Consider the following 19,753-nt stretch of genomic DNA (forward strand, 5'->3'; position numbering starts at 1 on the left):
CCCTCCTTTCACTGAAGCCCAACTGACTGGCGTGGGTGCCCTCTTTGCTTTCCTTAGAAAGCCTCATGTGAATAGTAAATGTTTTCGTAACCTCTTGGTGTCTGCAGTGTCGTCAGTTTCAACATCCTAACCAGTTTTGTTGATCCCACCTCATATGGAGCAACGTGCAAAGCAGGAACAAAGAGAATTCGCTAGAATTGTTGAAAGGTAGGAGATTGTAGGAGGGGCCTTGTGGAGCTGAACTCAGATCTATGGAGGAGGGGTGGACTGCTGTACTGACATAGTGTCTGTGCTCAGGGAGGGGCTCTGTGGCCTTTGCATCCATGCTTCTGTGGAGGGGTCCCAGCTACTAATGCTGGGGCAGGGAGTAGAAGGGAGGGTCACAATGAAACTTCGAATGTTGGTTAACCACCTTTTGCCTGAAGAACATGTAATGGCCTTCCCTGAGGTATATGTCTTCCAAAAGTCTGCTGACATTGCTCAGGACCTATGCCCACCCCTTTTTGCGTTTTGCCTTTTTTTTTTTTTTTTTGAGACAAGCTCTCACTCTCTCACCCAGGCTGGAGTGCAGTGGCATGATCTCAGCTCACTGCAACCTCCACTTTCTCAGGCTCAAGCGATTCTCCAGCCTCAGCCTTCTGACTAGCGGGGACTACAAGCGTGCACCACCACGCCCAGCTAATTTTTGTATTTTTGTAGAGACAAGGTTTGGTCATGTTACCCAGGCTGGTCTTGAACTCCTGGTCTCAAGTGACCCACCTGCCTCAGCTTCCCAAAGTGCTGGGATTACAGGTGTGAGCCACCATGCCTGGACTCCTTTAAAAAAAATTATTTTTTGACTGGGCACGATGGCTCACGCCTGTAATCCCAGCACTTTGGGAGGCCGAGGCGGGCGGATCATGAGGTCAAGAGATCAAGACCATCCTGGCTAATGCGGTGAAGCCCCATCTCTACTAAAAATACAAAAAATTAGCCGGGCGTGGTGGCAGCCTCCTGTAGTCCCAGCTACTTGGAAGGCTGAGGCAGGAGAATGGCTGAACCCGGGAGGCAGAGGTTGCAGTGAGCCGCGATCGCCCCACTGCACTCCAGCCTGGGCGACAGAGTAAGACTCTTTGTCTCAAAAAATATATAATAATAATTTTTAATTTTTTGTGGAGTTAGGGTCTCCCTATGTTGCCCAGGCTGGTCTTAAACTTCCGACCTCGGGATCCTACCACCTCAGCCTCGCAAGATGGTGGGGTTACAAGTGTGAGTCACCGCTCCCAGCCCCTTTTTTGCTTTTAAACCTAGAGCAAACTACAACTTGATTCGTGTTCTAGTACCAGTAAGGCCTCAAAGAGTGAAGTGCAGGCTGGGCATGGTGGCTTATACCTGTAATCCCAACACTTGGGCAGATCCCAAGGTGGGCAGATCACGAGGTCAGGAGATTGAGACCAGCCAGCCTGGCCAATATGGTGAAACCCCGTCTCTATTAAAAATACAAAAATTAGCCGGGTGTGGTGGTGCGTGCCTGTAATCGTAGCTACTGGGGAGGCTGAGGCAGGAGAATCACTTGAACCCATGAGGTGGAAGTTGCAGTGAGCCGAGATCCCAAACTGCACTCCAGCCTGGGCGACAGAGTGAGACTGTCTCAATAAAAAAAGAGAAGTGCAGAATGTGATTGAGGAGATACAATACTCTCCAAATTGCGTAATGTCGCCAATTTTTACAGAAACCTGGGGAATCTGTAGAGATAGTGTCAGAAGCATTGGAATGAGAGCAACTCCATGTTGAATGGGGGCTGGGTAAAAGTGTCAGAGCGATTTTGAGTGAAGGCTAGGAAAATGAGGCTGAGACTTGCTGGCCTGCATTCTCAGAAAGTTAGGCATTCGTAGCCTCTAGGATTGAATTGGGACCCCTTTCCTGTAACATATTTCTGGTGACCACAGAAGGGACTATAGTGTGGAAACCCTGACCCCAAGGGCTACCTTTGCGTAAGTGTTGGGGTCCTATAACATATTTCTGGCAAACCACAGAAAGGATGATACTGAAGAAATCTCCCCAACCCCAAGGAAATAGCAGCACTGATTGGATGACTTTGGCTAAGTGATGGGGTACTCGAGTAAAGAATGGGATTGGGTTAGAGGCCCAACTTAGGGGGGAGTTAGAGTTTCTCCTAAGACAGAGTGGGTTAGAGGCCCCTCTTAATAAAAGGCAAGGACACGACTGACCTCAGGTTAGAGGTTACTCCATCCTACTCTGTCTATGGAGTAGCTGTCCTTTCACCACTTTACTTTCTTAATAAACTTGCTTTTGCTTTGCACTGCGGACTCGCCCTGAATCCTTTCTTGCACAAGATCCAAGAACTCTCTCTTAGGGTCTGGATCGGGACCCCTTTCCTGTAACAAAATGAGGCTGAGACCTACTGGGCTGCATTCCCAGATGGTTAAGGCATTCTAAGTCACAGGATGAGATAGGAGATTGGCACGAGATCCAGGCCATAAAGACCTTGCTGATAAAACAGGTTGCAGTAAAGAAACCAGCTAAAACCCACCAAAACCAAGACAGTGATGAGAATGACTTCTGGTTATCCTCACTGCTACCCTCCCACCAGTGCCATGACAGTTTACAGATGCCATGGCAACGTCAGGAAGTTACCCTATATGGCCTAGAGAGGGGAGGCGTGAATAATCCACCCCTTGTTTAGCATATCATCAAGAAACCATAAAAGTGGGCAACCAGCAGCCCTCGGGGCTGCTCTGTGGAGTAGCCATTCTTTTATTCTTTTACTTTCTTTTTTTTTTTTCTGAGACGGAGTCTCACTCTGTCGCCCGGGCTGGAGTGCAGTGGCCGGATCTCAGCTCACTGCAAGCTCCGCCTCCCGGGTTTACGCCATTCTCCTGCCTCAGCCTCCCGAATAGCTGGGACTACAGGCGCCCGCCACCTCGCCCGGCTAGTTTTTCGTATTTTTTTAGTAGAGACAGGGTTTCACCGTGTTAGCCAGGATGGTCTCGATCTCCTGACCTCGTGATCCGCCCGTCTCGGCCTCCCAGTGTGCTGGGATTACAGGCTTGAGCCACCGCGCCCGGCCTTATTCTTTTACTTTCTTAATAAACTTGCTTTCTCTTTATGGACTCGCCCTGAATTCTTTCTTGTGCAAGATCCAAGAACCCTCTCTTGGGGTCTGGATCGGGAACCTTTTTCAGTAACAAGGATGCAGGATCATCATGGAAGGAATATAAAGTCAGATCAAGCTGAATTCTTTGATACGGGATAATTAAGCAGAGATTTGTGGTTCATTGTTTTAACTTGAGAAGCTGAGAATGGCTCTCTACATTTGCTTGTGAGTTGTTGAGATACGGACCCACTATAACCCTAGCTTGGGAGACTGAGGTGGGAGGATTGCTTGAGGACAGGAGTTTGAGACTGGCTTGGGCAATATAGTGAGAACTTGTCTCCAAAAGAAAAAAAAAAAAATACGGATCCAGACACAACCTGCACTAAATGAGTTGAAATGCCAGAACTTCCTTGGTATACTGTAGAGGAAGATATGTAAACGCTTAGGGAGATAAAAATGCTTGAGTGTATTTATCATGTAAATACCTGCTCACGAACCCAGGGAGGGTCCAGAGGACACTCCTTTCATTAAGACTATGAGAAATAAATTCATGTAGAGAGTGCCAGTATTCTACACAGGCCACATTACAGTGGGAAATGCTCCCTGAAGTGCAGTGGGGCTGGTGGAATCCTGAGGAGGCAGGGACCATAAGGTAACACTTAGTCACCAAAAACCCAGTCGGTGTGGTGACTGCCATGGACAGTGCAGCCAAAGCAGGACCCTGAATGGTGTCACCCACAGAGATCTGTGATGTTGGCCTGCTGATCATAGTGTCCTGAGAACTGAAATGGATGCACTGGCTGCCTACTAAAGTTTTACTTGATCCCAATAAGTAGGAAAGCTCCAGGTCTGGTGAATAGAGAAGTCTGACCCAAATTACCAACACACAGTTATAATCCCTCAATCAATTCCAAGTCTTGATCTAGTTCACAGACCCACAGCTTCTTGAATAAAGGATAGGCCCGGTCCCTTCGAAGCAGGACCCTGCTGCACTGACAATAATTTATACTTTCCATCTTCCTAGGCCTCCCCAAAGGCACCCAAGGCCATTTATCAGAGTGATTGTGCATTGAGAAGGGCAAATAATTAGACTTTTCTGGAATAACCAGCCTCTAGTTCTGAACTAGCAGTAATTACAGGAGACTCAAAATGCCACCATGGTTCCTCAGAGTATGAGTGTATGGAGGTCAGGTGATCAATGGACTTTTTGGCTCAGATTCATCTCACAGTATATCTAGTAGATTCCTGAACCCATCCTATGGTTATTTCCGTGGTTCTAGAATGCATAATTAGAATAGACATAGTCAACAATGGGCAGAATCCCACATTGGTTCCCTGATCCATACAGTAAAAGTAATTCTGGTAGAAAAGGCCAAGTAGAAGCCACTAGAGCTGCCTCATTCACAAAAATAGTAAAGCAAACTAATACCACATTCCTGGAGAGATTGTTGAGATTAGTGCCACCATCAAAGACTTGGGCATACATCCCTGCTTAGCTCACCTACTCAGCCTGTGCAGAAGACAGATGGATCTTGGAGAATGACAAGTGGATTAATTGTAAACTTAATTGAGTAGTGACTCCAAGTGCAGGTGCTGTTTCCACATGTGGTTTCAGTGCTGAGCAAATAATACATCTGGCAACTGGTTTGCAGTTGTTACTGAGCCAGGCCCAGGTTTGTTCTGTTCTCACACAGTAAATCAATCACTGTGACATGGGTTTTGCAAAAGAGAGAAGAATTATTCACAAGGCTGTCCAGTGAGGAGATGGGAGAATGGCTGTCAAATCCACCTCCCCAAAGATGAGGCTTAGATTTATAGGTTAGAGAAGTAAGGTGGTCTAAGGCACGGGGAAAGGTGATTGGCAGTGGGGAAAAATGCAGTCATAATTGGGGTTCATAGGACATATGTACAGAAAATGGTGGCATTAACATGATCTGAGGGTGGAGTTTTTGGCCCTCTGATGTCAAAAGACCACCTCTTGGGCGTGTGTACAGGCCTGGTTGAAGGGTTGGCGGTCTCAACCCTTTCTTTTCTTGAGTCAGAAGGCACTAGAGATGCCTTTCTTTTCTCTTTTCTTTTCTTTTCTCTTTTCTTTTCTTTTCTTTTCTTTCTTTTTTGAGATGGAGTCTCGTTCTGTCACCCAAACTGGAGTATAGCGGTAATATCTCGGCTCACTGCAACCTCCACATCCCAGGTTCAAGTGATTCTCCTGCCTCAGCCTTCCAAATAGCTGGGATTACAGGCATGCACCACCATACCCGGCTAATTTTTGTATTTTTAGTAGAGACGGGGTTTCACCATGTTGGCCAGGTTGGTCACGAACTGCTAACCTCAGGTGATTCACCCACCTTGGCCTCCCAAAGTGCTGGGATTATAGGCATGAGCCACCACACTCAGCCATCCAGTCCACTCTTTGTGGACACTGGGCTCTGCCTAGTTTTTGTCCTGGCTCACCGGGGATGGCCTATGTCCAGTTCTATGAAATTTGTAGCAGGCCTTTGAGTTCCTTTTAGCAATGCTTGATTGTGCCAGCCAGATCTCTCCACGTTTGCTAATATCATAGGTTTGCTATGAAAAGCAACACCCCAAATCTTGTCTTTGCTAGCAGCACCAAGGCTATCTCCTACAAAGACTGCCTCTTCAGAGCCACAGCCCACAACTGCCTTGGCTGGGGTGTATAGAGTGGCTGACTTTTTTTCAAACTTTCAAGGCACCAAATTATTCAACTGTTTGTGTGTGGCAGGCCAGTCAGGGGTTACCTACATTAGCAGCACTCTGGGTCCTACCACCTCTCCTTGCATACTGGCAAGCTCCAGCCAGAGACCACCTTTCTCACAGGACTTTGTTAAAAGCAGCCAAGGAGGAGCCGAAAAACCAGCATTCTGGATTCTCGCAGTTAGTTCCTAATGCCACAGATTTGGTCAAATTGCGATCCACCCTCCAAGCTAATGCAGGCTGCAACCTGGCCGAACATTTTACATGAGGTGCCAGCCTCCCCATCTTGAGAACAGGGATACTGCTAAACATTGTACACTACCCAGTGCTGTCTCAACAACAAGGAATTATCCAGTCCCAAATATCAAGAGTGCCAAGATTAAGGAACACTGCTTTATTTTATTTTATTTTATTTATTTTATTTTTGAGACAGAGTCTTGCTCTGTTGCCCTGGTTTTATTCCATTAAACGTTATCATTTTTAATTTCAAGTCATCAGGTATTTTCTCTAGCAATTTTCAAGATTTGTCTTCAGTGTTTCATGGTTTTGCTACAATGTAACTAAGTGTGGATGTTTTCAGTTATCTTCTGTGGGATTCAGTGGCATCCCTCACTCTGAGAATTCCTGTCTTCCATCAGTTTTGGGGAATTCTCAGCTTTATCTCTTGGATGTAGCCTCCCCTTTCCCTGTGTGATCTCCTAGAGCCTGTCTGTGCTTTGTTGGAACTTTTCCTTCAAATGTCCTGTCTCCTATCTCTGGACTCCTTAAGGAACATTGCACTTCAGATCTTGTTCGAGTTCGCTTGACACCTCTGCTACCTGCATCTTACCTTTTTTGTGTGTGGTTGATGGAGTTTTGCTCTGTTGCCCAGGCTGGAGTGGCGCAATCTCAGCTTACTGCAACCTCCACTTCACCTGGCCTGCTAACTGCATCTTATCTGATGTTTAATCTGTCTGTTGAGTTTTTATTTCTTTTTTTTTTTTTTGAGACGGAGTCTCGCTCTGTCGCCCAGGCTGGAGTGCAGTGGCCGGATCTCAGCTCACTGCAAGCTCTGCCTCCCAGATTCACGCCATTCTCCTGCGTCAGCCTCCCAAGTTGCTGGGACTACAGGCGCCCGCCACCTTGCCCGGCTAGTTTTTGTATTTTTTAGTAGAGACGGGGTTTCACCATGTTAGCCAGGGTGGTCTCGATCTCCTGACCTCATGATCCACCCGTCTCGGCCTCCCAAAGTGCTGGGATTACAGGCTTGAGCCACCGTGCCCGGCCGAGTTTTTATTTCTAATGACATTTTTCATCTCCAAAATGGAAAAAACACATGTTAGCACAAAGAATGAAACACTGGATATTGTTTTCTAAGGAATTTATTTGAAAGAATTATATCTATGGAAAATGATAAATATTCCAAAAAAGCTCTGAATTTTAGATGTTGAGATATTTCAAAGGTCAAACCAGACCACGATTTGTGCTGGGCTGAAGGCCCATGAGGACCCCATGCAAGACATCCTGTGTGATGGTCACAGCCTGGAGGATGACCTTCTGGGGGCTGAAGGACGTCACCTTTTTGGACAAATCATAAATGTAGGAAAGCTCTGGGGCTGGGCGGGGGTGGCTTGGGGGATGGGACATGTGGGGCTCAGTGGCATAGGGAGTGGTACCTGTGGCCCACGCTTTCGGGGAGGGGCTGGAAGGGGAGAGTGCAGGATGCTGTGTCAGGCTGTGGCAGAGGGCTCCTGGCATCAACAGGCACTGGGCCAATGCTTCTTGGGCCACTTTCTCTCAGGTGAGGCAGCAGCAGAGGGTGTCCCTGGACTCAGTGCCTGTGTGGGAACACCAGATGGGCCTCTGGGACAGGGAACAGCCACCTCCCCAGCCCCACATCCAGACGGGGATCCACATTGCAGGCTCCGCAGAGAAGCAGGAAATGGTGCAGGAGGATCTAACCTGGATGCAGGGTAGGTTATTTGTTCTGTGACTTCATTTGCCCAAATGCATGTGAGTAGAGGCTTGTTCCTTGACCCCAATTGACTTCTAGGCATCTGAAGGAGAGGAAAGACAGCCTAAGTGAGTTCTCCATCAGTGGGCAATAGAGGAATGCACCCTCACGCTGCACACCTTCCAAGAAACTGTGTGGTCTGTGGACTTCAACAAACTAATCCATGCCCCAGGGGTACAGACTTTGTCAGACACTTTAAAAGGTTTTCCAAGAGTAGGAGAGGACTCATAAGCTGTCCCAAGTGAATTTTTACATTTGAACAAACCTTCAGTAAGAAACAACGGTAGACACCTTTAAGTCATTCTCTCCTGACACACGTTTGCCAAGGGCCATTTCCTATGAATTTATAGATTCTATTAGTTTTTATTTATTATGTTTTGAGACAGAGTTTCGCTCTTGTTGCCCAGGCTGGAGTGCAATGATGTGGTCTTGGCTCACCGCCAACGCCTGCCTCCCGGGTTCAAGTGATTCTCCTGCCTCAGCCTCCCAAGTAGCTGGGACTACAGGTGTGCGCCACCACGACTGGCTAATTTTTTTGTATTTTTAGTAGAGATGGGGTTTCACCTTGTTGGCTAGGCTGGCCTCAAACTCCTTATCTCAAGTGATCCACCAGCCTCAGCCTCCCAAAGTGCTGAGATTACAGACATGAGCCGCTGCACCCGGCTGGTTCTATTACTTTCATAAGATATGAAGAGATAATCCTTCCTGGTGAAATCTGAAAGTCCTTACCTGCTAGGTTACTGAGGTTTAGAGGTCTGAGCAGCTGATTGACCATCTGATGTGAGGTGGAGGAGATGGGCCTGGTCAAAGGGACAGCCTTTGGATTGGAACTGGATGCCCAGTGTGTCTGGGAGAAGGAAGGCAGCGAAGGGAAGGACCACAAAAAGGAGTGGCGGAAGACTGGCAGTCCCTTCACCCCACAGCCCTCTGCTTCATTCTCTGGCAGCTGCCCCTGACCTTTGTGACATTGAGGTCCCAGCCAATCACAGCGCTCACTCCTGCTCTCCCAACAGCCTCCAACAAATCCCTGGAGACTCCACCCACTGAGCTCCTCCCCTGGGGTTCTCTAAGCCTTCTGAATTTGTGGACAAAAGCCCCTTTACCAACAGCATAACTACATACTTCACTTTCACAAGTTGGCCTGCCTGGGTGAGGGCAATTATTTTAGTCATATGTGCTTCGATTTCTGGGAGAGTGAAGTCAATTCAGTTTTTGAGAGTGCTCTATATTTTAAGGGTGAATTTAGACCTGTTATTTTATTTTATTTTATTTATTTATTTTTGAGAAAGGGTCTCGCTCTGTCATCCAGGCTGGAGTGCAGTGGCACCATCTCAGCTCACTGAAGCTTCTGCCTCCTGGGTTCACGCAATTCTTGAGCCTCAGCCTCTCGAGTAGCTGGAACTACAGGTGTGTGCCATGACACCCAGCTAAGTTTTGTATTTTTGGTGTAGAGATGGGATTTCACTGTATTGGTCAGGCTGGTCTCGAATTCCTGGCCTGAAGTGATCCACCTGCTTCGGCCTCCCAAAGTGCTGGGATTACAGATGTGAGCCACCATGCCAGGCCAAAATTTTTTATTTTAAATAAATTATGGAAATGATGAAAACATTTCATTTATAAAATAAATGTAGGCCGGTGCTGTGGCTCCCGCCTGTAATCCCAGCGCTTTGGGAGGCCAAGGCGGGTGGATCACCTGAGGTCGAGAGTTTGAGACTAGCCTGGCCAACATGGCAAAAACCCATCTCTACTAAAAATACAAAAATTAGCCGGGCGTGGTGGCACACATCTGTAATCCCAGCTACTCGGGAGGCTGAGATAGGAGAATCACTTGAACCTGAGAGGAGGAGGTTGCGGTGAGCCGAGATTATGCCACTGCACTCCAGCCCGGGGACAGAGTAAGGCTCCATCTCAAAAAATAAATAAACACATAAAATTAATGTAGGAAATTTAGGAAGTTTGAATTATGAGAAATCTAATTTTGGTCCGGAATAAACCAAAATATTGTACTAACATTTTTTTAAAAAGATAAACTAATAATTAAAGAGTGAATCATGGTAACGTTTTCCTTTATTTTGAAGTTGACGTCTTTTCTTATGTCATAGCTAGTTTAAAAGGTTATCAGGGAAATACACATTTTTTAGTGTCCATAAAAAAAAGTTCAATAACTTTTTTCTTTAGACAATTTAGACTTTACCTGAACTAAAAATTCCTAGAATATGTGCATAACAGTTGAATGTAATTTTTGTTAAGTCTTTCATATGTTTTCAAAAGAGGGAAAAGGAGAGGAAGTGGGATAGATAAAAATGAGAAGGAGCTGGCTTTAGACAAATAACTGATCATTTTTCTCTGTAAGAAGAGGGATGAAAGTTTAGACATATATACAAAACACACACGAGAGTGTCCTATATCTGGTTTTGACATAATTTCAGTTCTTGACAATTCTATCAAGCCATACAACTTTTTAAAAAGTCAGAATGTATTAATCTCCAACATATGGAAAGGAAGGAAGTGATGCCTCCCTGTGAAACAAGATGATCTGTCATTTAGGCAAACAAGACAAAGATTTTCCTCATGAGGATTCTTTTATTCTTGGTACCCAGAGTCTCCTTAAAAAGTTTAGCCAAAGCTGGGCGCGGTGGCTCATCCCTATAATCCCAGCACTTTGGGAGGCTGAGGTCGGTGGATCACGAGGTCAGGAGATCAACACCATCCTGGCTAACATGTAAAGCCCCATGTCTACTAAAAATACAACAACAACAAAAAAAATTAGCTGGAAGTGGTGGTGGGCGCCTGTAGTCCCAGCTACTGGGGAGGCTGTGGCAGGAGAATGGCATGAACCTAGGAGGCAGAGCTTGCAGTGAGCCGAGATCGCGCCACTGCACTTCAGCCTGGGCAACAGAGCAAGACTCCATCTCAAAAAAAAAAAGAAAAAAAGAAGTTTAGCCAAATATTGATGTTTATACAATAGAGTGATTTGCCAGCCAACTTTTTTTGTTTACCCAACATAGGGACAGTTTTGGACCTGAAGCCTTTCACAAAATGTGGAAAGGGCATTGGAAATGTCAACATTTAAAGATGCTTGGTCGGGCGCGGTGGCTCATGCCTGTAATCCTAGCACTTTGGGAGGCTGAGGTGGGTGGATCACCTGAGGTCAGGAGTTTGAGACCAGCCTGGCCAACATCATGAAACTCCGTCTCTACTAAAGATACAAAAATTAGCTGGGCATGGTGGTACATGCCTGTAATCCCAGCTACTCGGGAGGCTGAGGCAGGAGAATCACTTGAATCTGGGAGGAGGAGTTTGCAGTGAACTGAGATGGTGCCATTGTACTCCAGCCTGGGCGACAGAGTGAGACTCCATCTCAAAAAAAAAAAAAAAACCAAAGAAAAGAAAAGATGCTTATGAGGGAAAAGATGCTCATATTAGTTACAGCTAAAGAATATTTTAGAGAGGCACTTTTTGAGTCCAAATTGTGTTTAGGAGCCTCCTCATACCAATTAAAGACAGCAGACCTTTGGATATTCAGAATTTTGCTTTGTTTTTGTTTTGTCTATATCAGAGTTTCCCCGAAGTGATCACTATAATTCTCAATTATCTTTGGGGAAATTGTGCCAGTTAGAAAGCTATGCACAAAAAGGGAGCCAGTGTTTGGCCTGAAAGAGGCCAAGTTTTCAATAGAAAAGACTCCATGGGAACTTCAGCGTGTCCACAGGGTGGTGCTTGTGTGACACTGCGTCTTGGGGCCAACCAAAGACTAACCAGCATCCAGGGTTGTCAAAAGCTTGGAAGACAAAGCCCTCAGAGCACACTGATCAAGAGCTGGATGACGTGGTGGGAGGAATAAGCTCCTAAGCTTGCCAGTATTCACAGCAAGGGGGTTTCGAAGATCAACTGGGGGAAGGTAATGGAATGAGTTAGAGTTTCCTGGGGAAACTGCCCCTGTGTGGACCGAAGGGGAGAGGCCCTGGGGAGGAAGGGAGGAAGCACACCTGGCCTCACCAAGCACAATGCGGGAGTAGGCGAGCTGAGCCAGGGAGGGAAGAGAGGACAGAGGCTCCTCCTTCACCTTAGCAATGGCCTCATGCTAAGGACAGGCCTGCAGCAGTCTCTGGGAAGGCCCAAGGCTACCAGCACCAACGGGAAAAGGTTGCTGGGCGAGCCCCTCTCACTCAGCTCCAGCAGCCCTATGGACCGCCCCACATCGGGTGGGCACCACCAGGCAGGTGAGGAGAGGAGAAAAGCCTGCTTGGGTGACCTGGTGCCAGCCCAGAAGGACGACCATTCCATCTTCTGCCAGCACCATGGGCTGGCTCCATGGGACACACAGCAGCCGCTGCGTCCACAGAGTGGGGAACCTGGTGAGGATTCAAGGTGGGCCTGGGCTGGGCAGTCCCAGTAAGCAGTTGGTGACATGGGGGCTGCATCTAATTCTCAGGGAGAGCAGGGTGTGGAGAGGGTGTGAGGCCCAGCAAGCCAGGCCCAGGGGAGTAGGGAGCAGATCACAAGATGTTCCTAATCCAGGTGGCCCTGGCTTCCACTATACTGAACACAAACCAACCCTGTCAGAGGACGCTGCCCCTTGTTTATAAATTTGGGTTCTAGAAAAAAACCCCGATGCTGTTTTTGGAGCCATGTGATGGGACTGCTAGAAATCAGGCAGGGAAAGGCAATTGGCAGGCACATTTCCAGGTTGGGGGCATCAGGCACTGTGACAGCGAGGATGGCACAGGGATGAGTGGGGAGCTTCCCTGCAGGGGTCTGAGATCGCCAGGCAGAAGCTAGGCTGGGATAGGGCGGGAAATGCATTACACAATAAAGATTAGATTGCAGAGGGCCCAGCCTTCTAATGTTCCTCCTGCTCTCTGAAGCTCCCTCCACAGGCTCCTCCACCCCAGAACCTTCCGACAGGTAAGCTTCAAACCCTTCATACCTATCCAGTTCCCTAGCTCCTGGCCAGCCTCTAACTGTTGAGCCCCTGAGCCCCCTGTTTCCAACCACCAGGGGATGCTGGGGAGATCCTCTCCGCCTGAGCAAATCAGAACTTCCTGGAGGACGCAGGTGTCAGGATCAGCTTCTGGTTGAACTGGTTGATATTCTAGGTAGCACACCTTGAAGTTTCTCAGGACTGACAGTCATTGTGTCCGTTCTAAAGAAGGTGAAGGAATTTGATGGAAAGAAAGTAGGAAGAGTTGCCCAGACTTGCAGGTTGCCTCCTGTACTGATCCTGAGAACGTGTTCACATGGCATAGAAGTTTCCTTTTGTGGCCATTTGTAAGAACAGAAAATGAATGACTTCTTTTTTTTTTTTTTTTTTTGGGATGGAGCCTCGCTCTGGTGCCCAGGCTGGAGTGCAGTGGTGTGATCTCGGCTCACTGCAAGCTCCATCTCCTGGGTTCACACCATTCTCCTGCCTCAGCCTCCCAAGTGGCTGGGACTACAGGCGCCTGCTACCACGCCCGGCTAATTTTTTTTTTGTATTTTTTAGTAGAGATGGGGTTTCACCCAGGATGGTCTCAATCTCCTGACCTCATGATCCACCCGTCTCAGCCTCCCAAAGTGCTGGGATTACAGGCCTGAGCCACCGTGCCCGGCCAGGAAATGATTTATTCTTACAAATGACCACAGGTGTAGCTGCTCAATACAACACCCAATTATTTGTTATTTATTTATTAATTTATTTAGAGACGAGGTCTCCCTCTGACATCCAGGCTGGATGGAGCGTAGTGGTGCAATCTCAGCTTACTGCAGCCTTGACCACCCCGGGCTCAAGGGATTCTCCTACCTCAGCCTCCTGAGTAGTTAGGACCACAGGTGGATGCCACCACACCTAGCTAATTTATTTATATTATTATTATTAGTAGTAGTAGTGGTAGTAGAGATGAGTTTCCCTATGTTGCCCAAGCTGATCTGGAACTCCTGGGCTCAAGCGATCCTCCTACCTCCCAGTGTTGGGATTATAGGTATGAACCACTGAACCAGCCACAACCCCCATTTATTGTGTCATACCACTGAAGTCCCTAAGTCAGCAAGCGTGGCTCTGCTTAGGGTCTCACAAGATTAACATCAAGGTTTTGTCTACCTCCAGCTTTTATTGGGAGCTCTGGGGAACATCCACTTCCAAGCTCATTTTGTTGACAGAGTTTCCATTAAGCCCTTTCCATCGTCAAGCCAACAGTGGGTTGAGTCCTTCTCATCCTTAGAATCTCTCTCACTTCTCCTGCTGCTGCATCTCTGTGACGCCAGTCAGAGAAAGCTCTCTGCCTTTTAGGGCTCGAGTGATTAGATTGGGCCACGTGGATAATCCAGGATAATATTCCTAGTTTAAGGTCCATAATTTTAATTACATCTGCAAAGTCCCTTTTGCCATATAATGAAACACAGTTATGGGTTCCAAGGATTAGGGCAGGGTCATCTTTGGGGGACCATTCTGCTAACCACACATAGTCATGTTTGTGTAAACTTTGCAAGAGTGATTTTTTTTTTTTTTAGTCTTTTGTATCAGATTCTCCATCCTTAATTGAAGACTGTGTTTTTCAAGCTATGGTTCATCATTGCTGCTTTCCTTACAAAACAAATTCGCATGGCAATCAGCATTTTCTTAAGGAATATAGTAGATTTAATTACATAAAAAATAATTGAAAATATCAGACACTATTGTATATAACTATTTACATTCCATGAAATTACTGGTATACACACACATCTCTGAACTAGGTCAGGATGTAAAGTATACTTAGTGTATACTTGGTTAAGATTAAAACATTTTGAAAAGACCATTTAAGAAGAAAATGACCCTAGAATTCATCTGGAGCCTCGAGTTAGGCCTGTCCCTGTCCCAGGAAGGCTTGGCGCTCCAGGAGAGGGAGTCCCCTAGTAAGAGGTTCAGGCTGAGGGAAGCCCAGGCCCTGGCAGTTCCCTCTGACCCTCCACCGGACATCTGGAGGCTGGAAGGCCCACCTGTGTTGTCACTTTTCTCCCTTTTAGGTATGTCTAGAAGTCAGTTTGGACAGGGGCAGAAACCTCTAGACGTGTTTTTCTGGGTGAACGAGATAAGCGGAGAAATCACCTACCCCCCGCAGAAGGCAGATGCACCTGCTGTTTCTCCTGGGAGCCCACAAGAGAAGGCCCCATCTTGGCCCAGGAGCATGCAGGGGGCTCCTTGCAGTCCCCAGGGCCCGCCTGCACAGAGGCCTGCCCCTGCACCTCCATCTAAGGCTTCTCTGAAAGACTTAGGCTCAGGTAACCCCCGCCCATCTGCACCGACCTGGGGCCAGGCCAGAGCTGGAGGAGCGAGGAGCCCCCCACCGTTCTCAGCAATCCCTGTCACCATCTCATCACCAGGAGTGACTCTGCCCATACTCGGGCCCCTGGGACCAGCCCCTCAGCCACCAATCTCGACCTCTCCTCTCAGCCCTTCTGCACCCTGGGACTTCACCTGCAAGCTGAAAAATGTCCTTACTGGGAATAACTGGTTTTCCTTTTGAATCTAAAGAAAATTTGGCCACACTCTTTAAGCACCTTCCAGAGCCACCTGTGGCCAGGCTCTGCGGGCCCCATCTGCCTTCCCTGGAAGCATAGGCCTCACCCTGGGGGTCTCACAGGAACGTGCCCAGTGCTTTCAAACCCAGTAAAATTTTACTTAGATTTTGACATAACATTTCCTAGAGCTTCCTTTACTTTCCTTTAAAATACCAAACCGTCTTGGTATTTTACTCTTAATTCTTTGGGCTTCTGACATTGGTGTCAAAGCAATATGTTTAGTTTCCAGCCAGAGCCAGACCTCCTTGGGTGGGAATGGGAACAAGCCAGGATGACACACCTGCAGGCCCAGTGTCCCTGGGGCACAGCCTGGGGCCTGCTGGGCTTGAGGACAGCATCCAGGGCAGGGAGGGTCTGGGGCCCTGCATGGAGCTCCCTTTTGAGACAGCCTGAGGCTAGAGGAAGCCAGCAGTGGACACCACCCTTTTAGGCCGGGTCACCCCTGTCCCTAGCTCTGTGCTTTCTCTGGGTACTGCCTCTCAGCCCTCCAGGCATGGAGTGACTCAGGCAGTGTGGGAAGCAGCCCCATCACAGACCTGGCCCTCCTTGATCAGGCTGGCCAAGGGCTGGAGGAAGCCTTGCGGGTACAGGAGTGTGTCCTGGGGGAAGGACGCAGACTTGACCTGGGGACACAGAATGACCTGGTTTGAGGAGAAGCTGCTGGAAAAGCCCCACTTGTGTCCCTGAACAGGTGCTGGGTGGCTCCAAGTTGTACCGGAGCAGCTCCAGGTGAAGTGTGTCATCAGGATGGACTTGAAGTACACCAGGAACACCGGAGGGGAGTGGGGCATGCAGAGCAATGCCAGGTGGGTGTGGCCAGAATCTGACGCGCAGCTGAGCCTTGGCTAGCCTTGCAGTGTGCATCCTTGGCTTTGCCAGTGGAGCACTGTTCCCTGCCACGAGGAGCTTGAGTTGCTGGGTACCAACGAAGTGGACTTCTGAGGGCGAGGAAGAGCAGAGCTACCCAAAAGAGGAGGCCCTGGTGCTCCTGGCTCATGGGTGCCTAACCACAGAGTCCTGGTGGGGAAACACCCTCCCATGCCCCTCAGCAGGCTACACCAGCCCAGCCCTGCAATCATCACACCCAGGTGTCTCCCAGGTTTCATCTGACTCTTGGCCGAACCCAGGCCTCCAGAGCCTTTCATCCTAGGTGGGGCAGGTCAGAGGTCAAAGGTTAGGATGGCTCCATGTCTCTTTCCGACTAGGGCTTCTATATTATTCCAGGAAATGGGCCCATGGAAGACCCTGATCCTTCTGAGCTGGGGGCACGGGCCTGGGATCCAGCCTCAAATCTGCAGCCACTACGTCCTGTGACCTCGGCAGGATTCTACCTACCTTGGCCTCAGTTTCCCTCCCTGCACAATATGGGAGTGAGCAAGCCGGTCTGTCAAGCCTGCTCAACCTACAGGCTGTGACAAAGCACTGGGAACAAGAGGCAGCATGGAGGTCAGCCCCGGGCTGGGGTCAGCTGATCCTGAGGGCCTGGCTGCTTCTGAGGGTGGCAGAGGGCAGGGCCCCACAGCTCCACAGGGTGGGCAGGAGGATGGGTGTGCACTCCCTGTGCCCCTTGCAGGGTGGCCTTGATGAAGTCCTTGGTGTCACTGCTGGTGGGCACTCATGACGTGCTCCAGGACATCCACCTGTGCATGACCACATGGTCAGCAAACAACGGAGAGCAGGCCAGGCTGGAGGACAGAGGGAGGGCCAGAGCCTGCAAGGTCATCTGGGCCCTGGGCTTTGGAGGGAAAGGTGGCCGGGGCAGGGGCTGTGGGTCTCTTGGGCAGAGTGACTGGGACCAGGGCCTCCAGTCCTAACCTGGCTTGGGCTTTTAAGCCTCATGCTCCTCCAACCCACAAGAACCCCAGCAAGTGTCATAGAGCTGCCCAGAGGGATACAAGCCCAGCCTGCAGCAGGAATCTGAGTTCACCCTGGGGTGGGGATCAGGGCTCAGTGTACACCAGCAGAGTCTCTAGGGCAACAAATCCCCTGGACAGGCCACCTAGAGCCTTTGTGGGACAGCATGGCTCAGTGCTCTGCCCTGTGGCCTGGCAGGGCCTCTTCTGCTGACAGTGGATGTATGAAAAAACCTGGGCAGCAGTTTCCTATTAAAGTTGGCCTTGTTGCCCATTTCCAAGACAGTTATCAGTTTGAGCTCTCAGGATCTCTAATCTGAAAATGCAACCGACAGTGGGTGTGGCCCCCCTTCACGTGGACCTGGTGCCCTGTGTTGGATAACAGGGGCCTTGCAGTTAATAAAATAGTAACTTCTCCCCAGGACAGAATATGTTTGTGTGTGTGGTAGGGAAAGGGTAGGGAGGATAGAAGTGGGATGAGTAGGGATCTGTGGGTGATCTCATTCTTCCACTCCCTAAAGGATGAGGAGATGGAGGGTCATAGGTGGAGAGACTCTTTAGCCACACAACTGTGAAGAGAGGGGCTATTTGGTCATGGAATTCACATTCTGCCCCCAGTGGCAGGAGTGGGAACTGGGGGGATCTTGGGAGTTGAGTGTCCTTGGGGATCACAGACCATAGAGACAAAAGCTGTCAGGCCTGGGCAGGGAGAGTGCCCAGGCCATGCATTCAGCTGACTTGCTCCTGGGGGTTTGGTCTGAGATTCCACTCAGGTGAGCTGAACTTGCTGCATTGGGGCTCTGATAGGGTGATGTTTTGAGTAAAGCCCAAATCTCAGGTTTTCATGTCTCCCAGGCAGAATTTATGTCAGGGGGAAGTGGCCTGTTTGGGGCAGAGATGAGGGAAGGGTGAGGGGGTTCCAGGTCTGTATTAGTCTGTTTTTACACTGCTGATGAAGACATACCCAAGACTGGGTAATTTAGAAGATGTTTAATGGACTCACAGTTCCACATGGCTGGGGAGGCCTCAGAATCATGGGGGAAGGGGAAAGGCACATCTTACATGGTGGCAGACAAGAGAGAATAAGAGCCAAGCAAAAGGGAAACCCCTTATAAAACCATGAGATCTTGTGAGACTTATTCACTACCACAGAACAATGTGGGGAAACCACTCCTGTGATGCAATTATCTCCCACCTGGTCCCTCCCACAACGCATGGGGATTATGGGAACGACAATTCAGGATGAGATTTGGGTGGGGACACAGTCAAACCATATCAAGGTCATCTGAGAGTTGTGCCCCAAGGAGGTGATTCCTGGGGAAGAGCTGAGTGTCCTGAGGCTGCCAGGTCTGGAGGAGGAGACACAGGGTCTGGCAGGGGCTATCCCGCAGGGACCATGGGGTCAGTGGGGAGCTCAGTGGGGAGCCCCAGGGGCAGATTTCAGTTCCATTCGGAGGAGGTTTTGCTTGTTCAGAGCTGCACCCCACCTTGTGAGCTGCCTGGTGAGTGAGTGAGGGCTCCATCACTGCAGGCATGCAAGCAGAGTCTGGGCAAGCCCTGCTAGGGCCTCCCAGGCTGCAGATGACTGCAGGGTCCTACTGACAACACACTCCTACCAGGGCTGGGGGTGGCCTGAGCCAAGCACCCTCCTGTCCAGGGGCATCCAGGCGCTGTCCTTCCCTTTCCCCCCAGCTGCTGGGTATGCATCTTCAGGTGTGGCTAAAGGACGGGGCGTTTAGGGAGAGACCCAGTCCTCTGCCCCCGGCCACCTTATCTGCTCCCTCACCATCTCTAGTGCCTTCTGACTCAAGGACTACTCTCACATCTGCTCTTTCCCAGATCTGTGCCTCTCCCCCAGCCACTCAAGTGGCTTCTCCCATGTAAAATGCTCCCACTTGCTTTCCTTTGCAGGCCTGGAGCTAAGGACAAGTTCCCCTGGGTCAGAGCTCCATGCAATGCAGTTGCAGAGTTTGTGTGCGTGGCTCTGAGGGCTGAGGTGGGGCACAGGAGGAGCCACTGGGTCCTGAGGCATGGGGAGGGCATTCTGGAGGGCAGAACAGCTTGAGCAAAGCTATGGAGGCCAGAAGCTGAAATGGAGCAGGTCAGGGTGCTGGCTGGCCGAGCAGGTCCAGCTGCAGATATGGGCAGGAAGAGGTGAGGTGGGAGTGGGAGGTTTTTAAGAGACCCATTGAGGAGCTGCAACTGTTTCTTCCATCCTGGGGAGCCACACAGTGTGTTTGAGCAGGGTGTGCAGTTCTGAAAGTGTGAAGGGTGGGCAGGGGAGCGCTCACGGGCTGAGATGGTATAGATATCTGCAGGGACAGGCCATCTGCACAGGTAGATAGGGTGGGGGAGAGAGGGTGGGAAGCTGGGGCAGAGCCTGGAGTGATGGGCAGGGAGCAGGATGGAGAGGGGTGGGGACAGTCTCCTTGGCTTCTGTCGCTACACTCTTCTTGAACAGGCCCTCCAGCAGCTCCTTTGACACCGAGGCTCTGGTGGAGGAAAATATTGGTGTGGCTGGAACCTGATCTGGTCCCTGTCCTCCAAACACCTGTG

The 19,753-nt window shown here is 49.4% G+C and overlaps 1 protein-coding gene and 1 long non-coding RNA gene across 5 annotated transcripts; one reads left to right on the top strand and one right to left on the bottom strand.

Moving 5' to 3' along the window:
* Positions 1-7,163: 7,163 nt before the first annotated feature.
* Positions 7,164-8,924, bottom strand: LOC101023935. The gene is made up of 4 exons (XR_643790.4): positions 8,535-8,924; positions 7,754-7,848; positions 7,468-7,629; positions 7,164-7,369 (listed from the first exon to the last, which is right to left on the bottom strand). It is a non-coding gene; the product is annotated as an uncharacterized LOC101023935 (long non-coding RNA).
* On the top strand, positions 7,623-17,571 carry C2H3orf86 (chromosome 2 C3orf86 homolog). Of its 4 annotated transcripts, XR_002520413.2 has the most exons (5): positions 7,623-7,764; positions 14,790-15,044; positions 16,036-16,150; positions 16,569-16,790; positions 16,918-17,571. XR_002520413.2 is itself a non-coding variant. In XM_021934504.2 (4 exons), exons 1-4 carry the CDS (start codon positions 7,647-7,649, stop codon positions 16,591-16,593), a joined length of 513 nt encoding a protein of 170 aa, XP_021790196.1. In that variant the 5' UTR covers positions 7,623-7,646; the 3' UTR covers positions 16,594-17,571. The 4 variants fall into 4 exon arrangements, 3 of the variants coding, with proteins under 3 accessions (XP_021790196.1, XP_021790194.1, XP_021790197.1); XM_021934504.2 differs by having other exon boundaries at positions 16,569-17,571; XM_021934502.2 differs by lacking the exons at positions 16,036-16,150; positions 16,569-16,790; positions 16,918-17,571 and having other exon boundaries at positions 14,790-15,524.
* The last annotated feature ends 2,182 nt before the right edge of the window (positions 17,572-19,753 follow it).

Source organism: Papio anubis, chromosome 2 (genome assembly GCF_008728515.1).
Source record: "Papio anubis isolate 15944 chromosome 2, Panubis1.0, whole genome shotgun sequence".
Classification (NCBI taxonomy): Eukaryota; Metazoa; Chordata; class Mammalia; order Primates; family Cercopithecidae; genus Papio; species Papio anubis.